The sequence below is a fragment of the Chamaea fasciata genome, unplaced genomic scaffold (genome assembly GCF_029207755.1).
Source record: "Chamaea fasciata isolate MVZ Bird 193981 ecotype frontalis unplaced genomic scaffold, bChaFas1.0.hap1 SCAF_13, whole genome shotgun sequence".
Taxonomy (NCBI): Eukaryota; Metazoa; Chordata; class Aves; order Passeriformes; family Sylviidae; genus Chamaea; species Chamaea fasciata.
The window spans coordinates 5,026,534-5,038,832 of NW_027094098.1; the positions used below are offsets into that span (position 1 = coordinate 5,026,534).

Consider the following 12,299-nt stretch of genomic DNA (forward strand, 5'->3'; position numbering starts at 1 on the left):
ATAGTGACTGTGTTGATGACTGTGCCACCAACTGCCCTTCGTCAGCCAATTCCTGGGTGCTGCCAAGTCATTCACAAGGTTTAGCAGTCATTCACAGGAGTTAGGAGACACTTTTATCCCAAAAAACCAAACTATGCAGCCAGGATGAGGCCAGCACCGCCCAGGGCACAGACCTGAATGCAGCCACGGAAAACCAGATATAAAAAGGTCTCGGGTATCATCAGCACCTGAGCCCCAGACCTTCTCTGCAGTGCTCACTGAGAGTGCCAGAGGAAATACATGGAATTCTGGGGATGGATTTCAGCCCTACCCATGGAAGAGAGAAGGACTTTGCAAAATTCCTGTCTGTATGTCAGACAAATTTCTAAAATGGAGCAGCAGTGATTACTGGGGATTCAGAGGATTTATCACAGCTCTACCAACCCGCCCTGGCTTGTGCCTGCTCCTTTTAATCTGTTCCTCCTCCCTGTTTCCTCCCATTGCTGAATGTTTTCCTTCTTTCCAGCACGTGCCTCCTTCCAAACACATGAAGGTTTGCTTTTAATATTCTGTTAATGGCCGTGATAAGGTTTCACCTGAAGAATTTTCTTCAGTACGGAGAAATGCGCACAGATAAAATTCACATTGTGAGGAGACCAAAGAGGAGAAGGATGCCCAGGAAGGGCTCTCCCTCTGCAGTCCTGAGCTGTGGGGACCAACCTGTGGCGTGATCACTGAAAAATGCGACTGGGGGCATGAGCTGACAGGCTGCCAGTAAAAAGAACATCCCCTGGCCTTTGCACTCAGTCCGAGTGGCTGAAAAGAAGCTCCAGTATCAGTTAATCCTGTCTAACAACCAGGAAATTTCTTCCAACTATACAGCTTTACTCCAGTTGAATGCTTCCGTACAGAATTTTAATAAAAACAGGTTTTCATGGGGAATTTTTCTACTCTCAGCAAAGCTGCCTGCCAAAACAGCCTTTGCTCTTTCATTGGCCTCTTCCCTCATGGTGAGCTGCTTGGGATGATTTTCTTCTGTCAGAAAGAATTCCGTTCAACAGCCCCAGGAGCACACCTAGGGCAGAACATGACAGTGTGCTCCACACAGGGATCCCGCTGATGTGGCAGGAATTTGGGAAGAAATTTCGGCAGGAATTTGTCCTGCGGCTTGCATAAGACACAAGTTTCTCAGAGCAAGCAGCTTGTGTCAGATGAGGGCAAAGATCAGATTTAAAACAACCATGCAGAGCTGTCAAGAAGGCTCTAAATGTATAAGCCTGCTATAAAAATACAAAACACAAGATACAAAACTGAAATATATCCCACATCTCCCATCTTCCTCCCATTTAACACTAAGTAAGCATTAAATCAAATCCACTCAGGATAATAAGTTAGGGAATGTTAACCAACAATGTCTCTTCTGCACCGGTGGCTCAGCTCAAACCCATCACAGCCAGCCGCAGGTTCTCCCTTTGTCACAGGACAAATGCAGCTCTATTTAAACAATCTTTGCTTGTCACCCTTAGAGCTGCATCAGTAAGAAACTCCTGGGAGAAAAAAAAAATATATATCCTGGTTTAGAGATTTCTTTCTGTTTCAACTGCTTAAAACAGGCAGGAAAATTCAGCTTCAGCTGAGGATTTCAGAGCTGGAGCCCAGTTCAGGGTTAGAGAGGCAGGAAAGCTGATCCTCCCACAGGCTCACCCAGATTTGTGTTTCTTTGACAGGCTAAACATAGGTACAGCCATGAATTTTCATAAACAACTCCTCTTCAGGTTAGTTTTTAATACTTCCAAACTTCTGGAAACTCCCTGTTGACGTAAGAACAAGAATTTGCAAAGTCTGTCTGAAGGAGAAAGCCCAAATTTATTTCAGTAACATGCCTGGGTACCTGCCTGGAGAGAGGTTTAAAAGTTACAATAAAAATGTTCTATATGACATTACCGACAGCATAAGAACTAAGTGAAAACTCCTCCCCAAAGTTCAGGATATCGATTAATACAATTTTCTGTATTTTTATTATTCTACCCATTTCATGGCTTTCCACATTAATGAGGTTATGAACATACTACCATGCCATTCAATAACAGTTGAAATATTTTAGTAATTAAGGATAATTATTAAAAAACTTTTCTTCCTCAAGTTCCCTTTCTCTTTGATAACAAATTAGCCTTACATGAGAATAGTTGTTTTTAATACCACAAAAAAAAAAAAATCCAATCTAATTTAAATATATTGGAAGGCACCACTTCTTTAATTGATAAACTGAGTATTTCTTTGATCTTTTCTATACCTTTTGATCGTGTTTCTCATCAGTGTTAAACAGTTGTTTCCCACAGTGTTTTTAAAAGACAAACTGACAATTTTGGATTATTTCAGAAACAGCACTGGAACCTAACATCAGAATAAATGATAGATGGTCTTACTTGTGGTATTTTGAAATAGAGTTAAAAATATGAAATAATACCAATAGGTGTCTTAAAACCCATCCCAAATTGTTTTTCAGTGGGGCTGAGATTTTGGTTTCACTGAAGCAGTTTGTGATGATAAACCATTCTGATGGGTGTTTTTCCAATCTACCTCCACTTCAAAGCCATAAGTGTTTGACTGCAAGTGTCTGCCCAGGCTGAAATGCTGAACCATGCCTTTCTCTGCTCCCTGAGCAGCAGTGAAAACAAAAGTGAAAAATAAAAATGATCCTTTTGCTGGGTGGGATTGTGCTATGTTAAGGAGAAAAAAGATTCCCTCCAGCAGCTGTATGTCATTAAAAATTAAATACAAAAAAAAAGTTTATTTTCTGATGTGTGTTTTCAGCCTAGAGCAGATAGAATACATCAAAGGGGAGAAAATCCTCTCAATCCCTCAAGTGTCTGAGAAAAACATAACATTTTAACAAGAGGCCCAAAACTAGTGAACATTTAAAGTTTCTTGTAACTTTTAAAGGCCCTTGGAGTATTACCAGGCAAAAAATTCCTTTATGATTTCCACAGACTCGTTCTTGAACTTTGTTAAGACACTTAATTGCTCTCTCGACCTTGTCACATCATCAAAACGATAATTGTGTTACTGGCATGTGGCATTCAGCAGGAGTAAATATCTTTTGGGCTGTCAAAGTGCGTGTGCTACAAACCATCAACTATTTGTTGCTCCTTTTTTCTCCAGCTCTCTATTGATTTCAATTACCCTGGCAGGCAAAGGTTTCCTTCTCCTCTTGAGGGAAAATCCTGAATGATTCAGACAAGCACTCCCGAGGGACTTGGTTAATCCACTTAATGAAACACAAATTGTTGTGTTTCTGAAACAAATCAGCTGTTGGGCTGAACAAGGGCTGTTCTTGGAGAGCTGGAACGCAGGATTTGGGATGCACTGGTCAGGAGACTTCAGCTGACCTTGTGCAGGTCTAACACTGACCCACTGAGATAAAAATGCTCTCCAAACTATTCCAATCCTGAACAAACCCCTGCTGGAAAACTATTTTGGAGCACACCTCCCCCAGAAATGCACATTATTTACGCATAGGTACTGCCATACTGATAAATGGTGTACATTATAAGATATACATATAAAAGGGTGGGATGGAGATGATACATTCTGTCTCCAGCTGCCCTATCCAGCACCATTCCAGAGTTCCCTGGAATGATCCGTGTTACCAACTGGCCTCAAGCCCAAAGGACTCAACTGATCCAGTCTTGGAATTCACAGTGGAACTTCTGCTCTGAAGTCATTTTAGGCATTTTTTAAAATTGCGATGCTCAGAAGCCTTTGTAATCAGTCATGTATGGAATTGTGGAAAGGAAAACTAAAGGATTTCTCACCTAAATTGGGTTTATTACTGGAGCAGTCAACCAGCTGAAAACAGGTAAGTGATCGGCTGGATCTTAGCCTAAACTTTAGTTGCTCCAAGAATTGTTAAAAGGGTTCTCCAGACTTCCCAGGGCCTTAGCAAAATATTCCAAATCTTTCTTCATCAGGAAGCCAAGAAGCAGCAATCTGCTAATGGGGCTTCCACCTGAGCATGGTCAAAAATGAGGTTATTTCTGCTCAGAAACTGCCTGATTTCATCAGCCATGAAGTGTGATCCTCAAAGTCAACTAAGCAAGATGTCAAGTCATCAAAAGAAAAAACTGCAAACCAATCCCTCTTTAATGGAAGCATCCACCTGCAGACAGCGTGGTGAGAGAACGGAGTTTGTATGGTGCAGGTCCTATAGGACAGATTCTAAAGATACAGGAATCTAAAGGAAGCCAAGGCAAATCACACAATTAGATGAGCCTACAGGAAAAATGGAATTGGCTGAAAATCCCCATCTCCACTGGGCAGCTCCCAGTTCCCCCATCCCAATAACTGCTGTTGTAACAGGAAAAGGGTTTTTTTTTTTCTCTTTGAACTCTTTAAGATAATTGTGGGAGAAGAGATGCACTGGAGTGACTGGATGCACTCTGAATGAGATTGCTCTTGTTTCCCTCATAAAGCAGTGCAGACAAAGACAAAATACTTACGTCCCTTCTTGTTAATATCTTGTTTCCCAGCAATATTTTCTTTCTGCCCACCAAATGCACATTTTCCCTTCCCAGCTCAAGCCTCATTCCAATTAAAAGTCACAAGGCAAATATGAGATTGCCTAAATCCACCTGCCGGGCATCTTATTGGTAGTTCTCTTATTCCTTCCAAGGAGTTTCCTATCATTTTCCATGTCAAGTCTGAGGTAGAACAAACACAAGAGTGCAAAAAAGCTTCCTTGTGTGGTGTCGGGATGTGCAGTTACATATGACAACTCAGGTGGATTTGTAACACTGAAATCAAAGCAGATGATGTGCTTCAACACCTTTATCACTGACTTCCACCCCCACAAAAGCAGTTTGCACCCACCTTTCACCAAAGTGTGTTTGTCTGTGGGGGAAGAGCGAGCAAGCACCCGGAGCTTTGGCCAGATCTTGTCAATCCGCTCCTGCTCGATCTGCAGGGGGTGAACACAAAAAAATAACCCAAACAGTAAAACCATTGGCCTGTGAGAGCAGAATTTATGTTATTGTGTCTGAAAATTCCCCTCATTGCTCAAACATGCAGCTTTTCTCCAAGAGCACAGAAGAATTCCAGCAGCCATCAATACTACAAGAGAAGACAAGGCCAGTACTAATAGGGCTCAGTTGCTGGCTAACACAGGTAAATTTTTCCACAATACCTAACCAGCCTTTCTTATCATCTTTATGGATAATTCCACCCAGAATCATCGCTCTAGATAAAGGATGGAGCAGTTTCTCAAAGCTGATCAGACCTGTTTACAAGTTTGGTGTTCTACTCCACATGAGAATCCAAATCCTTCATTTAGCACCGATAACGGCAAGATTTTCTTGCGTAGCAACAGGAACAAAACCAAACCTGTTGCGTTTATTAACACTCCAAGGATTCCACCCATCAAAGCAGAGAAAATAACTGTATCCGCTCATTTATGATGGACTCAAGAGCCGGCAGAGATTTTTCTTTTTTAGAACTGTGTTTGAGCTCCATCTTTGATGAGGAGTTAAAAATATTCCAAAGGATAGATTTTTTAAACGCAAATCATTGCTGTGAGTACATTAGAGAAAGTGGAATAAATTGAAGAAATGAGAGGAGATGGTTCTCAGTTCAGATTGCATTTTTAGGAGCAAAATTGCTGTTGAGTTCCTTCTCCTCCTTGCCGTAAACCTGCTTTAATGGGCTTAGTTTTGATTTCTTGTGGAGTAGTGCAGGGGCTCTAAAAACTGCAGAATTAGGCCAGCACTAAACTGATCCTGGAAGACTAAAGACTGGAATTTCACGGCTGTTTTGAATAGCAAAAATTTAGTGGGAGAAAAATGCAGGAATTTTTCCAAGCAGTCTTTACTCTTATGAGGCACGCAGCAGTGCAGGAGAACATCCTGGTGTTTTCGCTGGGTTTTATTTACCTCTCCCTTCTCATTTCGGATCCTCCTGTTGAACTCCTTCCCCTCGAGGCAGAGGAAGTCCTCTCCAGGGTGAATGATGCCACATTTGATGGCAATGGCACGTGCAGTGTTGATGTTGTCCCCAGTGACCATGCGCACGGTGATCCCGGCTCGCTGGCACTTCCGGATGGCTTCTGGTACCTGCAGATGATGCTTCAGCATTTTAGCTTTTATATTTTTCAAATCCTGCACTGCATTAGTGCATAACTCTAAACTCCATATAGAGTGTTAGTTACTGTCTTCAGGTTTTGGTCAGACAAAACAATCCCTCTCCAGGCCTGGAACTCAAGGACACCTCACTGCCTCAGGCCTCGAAAAGCATAAATAAAAATGAATGGGGAGGAGTAAACTGGGGGTCAATGACTTGATTACATGAAGCTGTAATTGGAGGATCAACCCCTGATATATAAACGGACCAAACTGAGAATTGTCTGAAAAACCCATGCCCACTGTCCCTGCTGGGTGCAGCCTCTGATTGCCCAAGGTTGTGGCTATTGAAGGCCTTCAATAAATCCCCACTTTATTCTCTTTGACCTTGCCCAGCCTCTGCTCTAGGGAGCCACTCCAAGGCATCACAGAAGCAAGGCAAGGGCAAAGAGAACTCCTGGATCAGAGATAAAACACGAGGCAGGTGTTTCCATCCAGAAAAAATTCAGGCTAAGAAATGCCTGAAGCAGAAAGAGGAATCAGACATGTTTTATTGTGACTTGACTGTTGTGGAGTTGGGGTTACTCCACAGGCAAGGCAAATCTTGTGTATCAAGAAGAACAAAAAATATCTTTTAGATCAGTTCCTTACATTTTCTCCTGACTTGAATAAAAATGAGTGCTCTGCAGCTTTTTTGACCTTCAGCAAGCTGAATACAACTACTCAACTGGTGTGAATATGAATGGAGAATGCAAACATTTTGTACCGAAAATGATTTTATTTCTGATCCAAACCATCCTTTCAACAAGATTTTTGAAGTTATTGTGACTTAGCACAACTTAATTCATGCTTATCAACAGGTGGAATTCCTAAATACAGAAGTTTAAAATTAGTATTTTATGCATTTCAAAATCATAAAAATGAAGCCTGACTTTACTTATACCTTTTCTGCATGAGATAAACTTCTGCTGCACAGGAAATGTATCAGGGAGAGAGAATTCAAGGTGTAACAGGGGCTGAGAGATTAATGTAGGGGCTCCATTCTGACTTGGCATCACACACATCTTATTTAAATAAAAAAAAAAAAAGAAAGTTTTCAGAAATTAGAAGGAAAGATTGATTCCTAATAATTAAATAAAGCTGTTTTAATGCAGTTGCTTTGGTAAATGGAGGCTATAGAAAGGTTCCATGTTTACAGCTCAGTTTCAGTTGGGGAACAATTCTGTTCCCTTAAACTACATCCTAATTATTGATAATTTCTAAGTAAATTTCACTAACCAATTAATTCTGTCTCATCACATTTTTGCACTATTTTGCATTATTGTTATGATTTCTTCAAGAGCAAAACAGCAATATTGTTTGAAGTGGGAGAATAAGGAACATGTTTAACATGTCCAGAACAGCCTGGATGTCATTCTTCAGCACAGCACCACTTCTCGAAATTTCATTTCTACCTACAAGAGTCTACAGCACTCCAGGATTCATCATGAAGGCTGAAGACCTTCACAGACCTACAGGGAACTGAACTGCCTCACTCAGAAGATGGAAATGCACAATTATTAAAAATATTTTAAAAACCCACAACTACTTCAGAAAAGATATCAAAATGGATGTTACTGTCTGTATTCAGTGCACCTTGCTGATCACAACCTCCAGAACAGACATAAATGTGTTGTGGAACTCAATGCCAATTGGAGTGGATTCATCTCATCCATTAGTGCAGGGAATGGTAAGAAAAGGAGACACCATCCCCAGCATTACACTGCTAATTTTATGCATTTCCACATATTTTCATTTTCTCTGTAGCCACAAGTAGGGGACACCAGTGAGGGCATTTATGATAACCCCCTTGCTCTGAGCCAGTGTGGCAAATCTTGGGCTTTGAGGGATTTCCTGGGGCCAGGAAGGCTCTGGGTCTGCCCTGAAAACCCTAAACCCCTCCATCACACCAGAGATAATGGTTCTCCCAATCTGGGAATAATTTCATACCATGTTTGTGAATATTTATTAAAGACAGTTTGTGGAGTTCCTGTTTTCCAAAATGCCTCCCTAAACCAACTCCTCAGTGAGGACCAGAGCAGCACTTTCCCCAGGATACCCAGGAAAATCCCTCCACCTTCAGAGTGTGTCCACAGGACGTGCTGTTTGTAGGACTCTGCCAACACAGGTCACAAAATCAAGGGTAGAACTCAGGAGCTGAGCTCTATCTTCCCATTTCCTCACTTCTAACTGGGAATATTTCCCCACAAATCGTGCACCCTGGAAAAATGATTTAGCCCTGAAGCCTTTCAGTGATGTGAAATAGGTTTCTGTAGGGGAATGTACGATCAGTTTCAATCTGTTCCTTAAGCAAATGACCCCTGATCTCCCCAGTTTTCACATTAATAATCCTGCCTAAATCCCATTTGTCAACTGGAAATGCTTTTGGTACCCACTGGAGCTGTGGTGACCCTCATGAATAGGACAGGACAGATTTAGATGGAAATCTGGAAAACCATCCCAAGGGGATGGACCATGAAGGAGAAAAATAAATTACGGCGCAAGCAGCAGAAAAGGGTTATACCCATGAAGTGTCAGTCCTGTTAAACAAGGTCAGGGGAGGACAGCTCCAGTTGCAAACACGCCTCAAACTCACATCTAACTGGAGAAATCATTCTGTTTTCCTCTCCTGTCATTTTCTGGACAACTGGTGGGTGGTATCTGATTTAATAGTGTGTACAGTAATTACTGTTAAAATATTGTTCATTTTTTTTTTATTGCTGTAAGGGAGAAAGAGTGTTGGCAGACTGAGTGGGCAGAGGAAGCAGATATTTTCCATCAGTTTTGCAGAGCTTAAGTACACATTTCACAATTTTTTTTTGTTTATTTTCCCCTCTGCAAAGCAAAACTCCCAATGCAAGCAGGCGTGCATGAAGTATCCAATGCAGGGATATCTTTCCCAATCAGGTGACAAATAAATAGGAGATTTTTGGAAGGGATTTATGCTCATCTCCCAGAAATAACAGACGGGAGGCATTTTTTGGCAGATCAGTGTGAGCCAGTTCAGGCTCATTAAAATCAAGCCAGAAAGAGTGTCAGGATCAACAGAGAATCTCTCCAGGAGAAGGGCATCACTCTGTTTGTTCTCTTCCTGAGTGTTTATCAAAGAAAAATAAAAAACCACATCCACTAAATATAAATATCAAGCAAGTAGTTCAGTGCTTGCTAAATCCAGCAGCTGCTGATGACTAAGCTGGTGTCTGAATTAACCTGGGAATACAAAAAAGCCACGGGTGTCCGTGGTGGGCATTCCAGAGAAAACTGAACAGTTGTTAGACATCAATAACTCATTCAAATTGGGTTTTTTGGTGTATGGGGGAGAGGTGAGTGCCAGAAAGCTTCCTGAGTATCCCAAAAATAGCCCTGGAAGCAGAAGGGAGGAAGGACTCCTCCAAAACAGCTGGTATTCCCACATGGAATCACTCCTTGGATGCACAGGAGTGTGTCCCACAGGAGCTCCTGCCCAGCGTCCATGGAACAGACAAACACCACCTCAGGGAAAAGGAAAATCCTTACCCCGGAAACACAGGAGTGTAACTGAAGGGAAGCTGAAGGCTGCCAGCATGGGGACATTTTTTGTTGGAATTACCTGATCCATCACCTCCATCCAAATATACCCTGACACCCATGAATACAGAGGATATTGATAAAAAAAGCACTTTTACTAAGAATTCCAATTTTTGTCTTTTTTTTTTTTTTTTTTTTTTTTTTTTCTACAGAAAGCAGTTTGAAAATGCATAAATTTCTCCAGTGGGGAATCAATTTAATGAGCAGATTTCATTTTGGCAAAATATTCCCAAAAACTGCTCAACATCTTACTCTTTGCATCAGCAATGGGGATTTCACATATGCACATTGATTTTCCAACAAAGTCAGATATTCCAAACCTAGAGAGTTTTCTGAACTTCATGTTTTTCTCCTGGCTCAGGTTTAGTGTTTCATTTCTTTCCCCTTAGGTACTGATTCTTATAATGTGCAGAGTAGTAATAATTTAAATATTTTCATGCTATTGCCACTTTGAAACAGTCAAAATGAGCAAGGTGGAAAAAAACAAAAACCCAAGTCCCAAACCCCAAATGTCCAAAAATGCTAAAATTCTGAAATTACAATATTTTATCGTGTGTCTTTCACTAAAGTAGAAATGTTCCTGCATGTTCTGGTGCTGGCCTACAAGAAATTCAATACTATATTCAAATGTTTATTTAGAAATAAGATGTTTTCCTGCCTTCATCTCTTTGATTTTTTACATAGAAATCAGATTTGCACTCTATTTTTAGCAGAACTATTCACTTTTACCTCAAGCTCCCAATAAATTATTCCCTGCAAGATAAGAGCAGTTTTCTTACAGAACTCCGAACAATCACATGAAAGGAGCGTTTGCGGCTATTTTCCATAATAACTGCAGATCCCACTGCTCCCCGATCCCTCAGTCTGTCACACCACACGGAGCCTGACTTAAAGCTGGTTTCTAACATGGATCGCGATTTCATTTAGGAGGGGGAGAGGATTGATTCACAGCTCCAGTGGCCACTGACAAAATGTTTCTGAAAATACCTATATTTTCTGCAAATATTTTCTGCAAAATATCCATTTTGTGAGCTGGAGCATTAAAGGAGCACTGCAGACAGAACTTTTAAAGGACATTTTCCAACATTTTGAAAGCCTGGCAATGTCAGACGTGGGGACAGATGGATTAGCAGCAAGAGACCATCTGATGGCAGATAAAGTGGATGCTGTTTATCTGCTCTTTGTGGAGATAAGGAGTTTATCATCCAGTTGTCACCTAAGCAAGATTTACTTTATATTTCAACCTTCATATTGAGAAACAAAAACAAAAACAAAACCAATAAAATCCATTCTGAGGCAAGGCACATTTGTGCAGTTGGTACCTGGGGTTGTGTCATGTTAGTTCCAAAGTTACTGTCACCATTTCCAAACCCTAACATGGAATTAATAACCCTCCATTAATTATCAAGCACCAAATAGAGAGATCAGAATTCTCCAACCCAACCATTTATATTCCTGTAGAAATATAATTTTCAAGGGTCGAAGCAGGGATGTGCTTCCCATGTGCATTCCTACTACTGATTTACTCAGATGAGTTGAGCTGAAAATTTATGCATATTTGTACCAGCCCAGTAAATGTGATATTCACGACAACTTCAGCCTTTCCTTGTTGAAATACAACATTAAAAACAACTTTTCCTGAGTAGTTACCAGGTACAGTCTTAAGTAAAATGACAGCTATTACAATAAATGGCAAAACTCCAGTTTCTCTGGAAACAGCCATTATAATCACGGCAATTTTAATCACTGCACTTGTCTTCCCTACGTTCAGAGTTGCACCGCACTGCACATTAAAGGAAAATTCTTTAACATGTGGGAGCTTTACAAAACCTCTGCTGATCATCTCAGTCCTGCAGTGCAAAAAGCCCTCTATTCTTTTATTTAAATATCAGCTGACTGATAGTTGAATTTTATCACCTTAATTATTTGCCTTTTTATCAAGTAAAACCCATTTCTAAAGCTGATTTTCAGCTTCTTTGACAGAGCTAATTTTAAAAAGAGATAAAACCTGTAAGAAACCTGCCATTTAGGTTATGTTCTGTTTTATATAAGATAAAAATTGGATGTACCTCTGGCCTTACTGGGTCTTCAATGCCAACGACACAGATGCAGGTCAGGTCAGATAAGATGTCATTCTCGTTGTCCCAGTCAGGCTCAGGGCTGCTGGGGAAGTCTCTGAAAGCCACACAGATGGTTCTCAGCCCATCACAGGCCATGGGCTCAATCACTTTCTTCACCATCTCGTCCCTGTCGCGGGGCCTGAAGATCCGGGGTTCCCCGGCCGCGTTGAGGATCCTGGAACACCTGGTTTGGGCAAGGAAAAGAGAATAAAAACTGAGTGGTGATGCCTCAGGATCTTAGCTTTAATGTTTTCCATCTATTTGTAATCCTGCAGTTCTTTAGTGTAGAACTCCAAACCCCCCACACAGTGGGAGCTGCTGCTGCTTCCCCATTTTGGGCAGACACAACAATTCCTCTCCAGGCCTGGCAGTCAAGGACACCTCACTGCCTCAGGCCCCAGAGATGGAAACAAAAGTGAGTTGGGGGCAGCAAACTTGGGGTGAATGACTTCATTACCTGAAGCTGGAACTGGAGGATTAACCC

At 41.3% G+C, this 12,299-nt stretch overlaps 1 protein-coding gene across 16 annotated transcripts in view; it reads right to left on the minus strand.

Annotated features, from left to right (window-relative positions):
• Window positions 1-12,299, minus strand: part of ATP2B2 (ATPase plasma membrane Ca2+ transporting 2) — a 389,757-nt gene that overhangs the window by 37,341 nt on the left and 340,117 nt on the right. For all 16 annotated transcript variants that reach the window (XM_066195263.1, XM_066195274.1, XM_066195265.1 and 13 more), the window contains 3 exons: window positions 11,765-11,999; window positions 5,904-6,083; window positions 4,849-4,936 (listed from right to left, as the gene is read on the minus strand). In XM_066195263.1, the coding sequence (XP_066051360.1) occupies window positions 4,849-4,936; window positions 5,904-6,083; window positions 11,765-11,999 (503 nt within the window). The remainder of the gene's footprint in view (window positions 1-4,848; window positions 4,937-5,903; window positions 6,084-11,764; window positions 12,000-12,299) is intronic.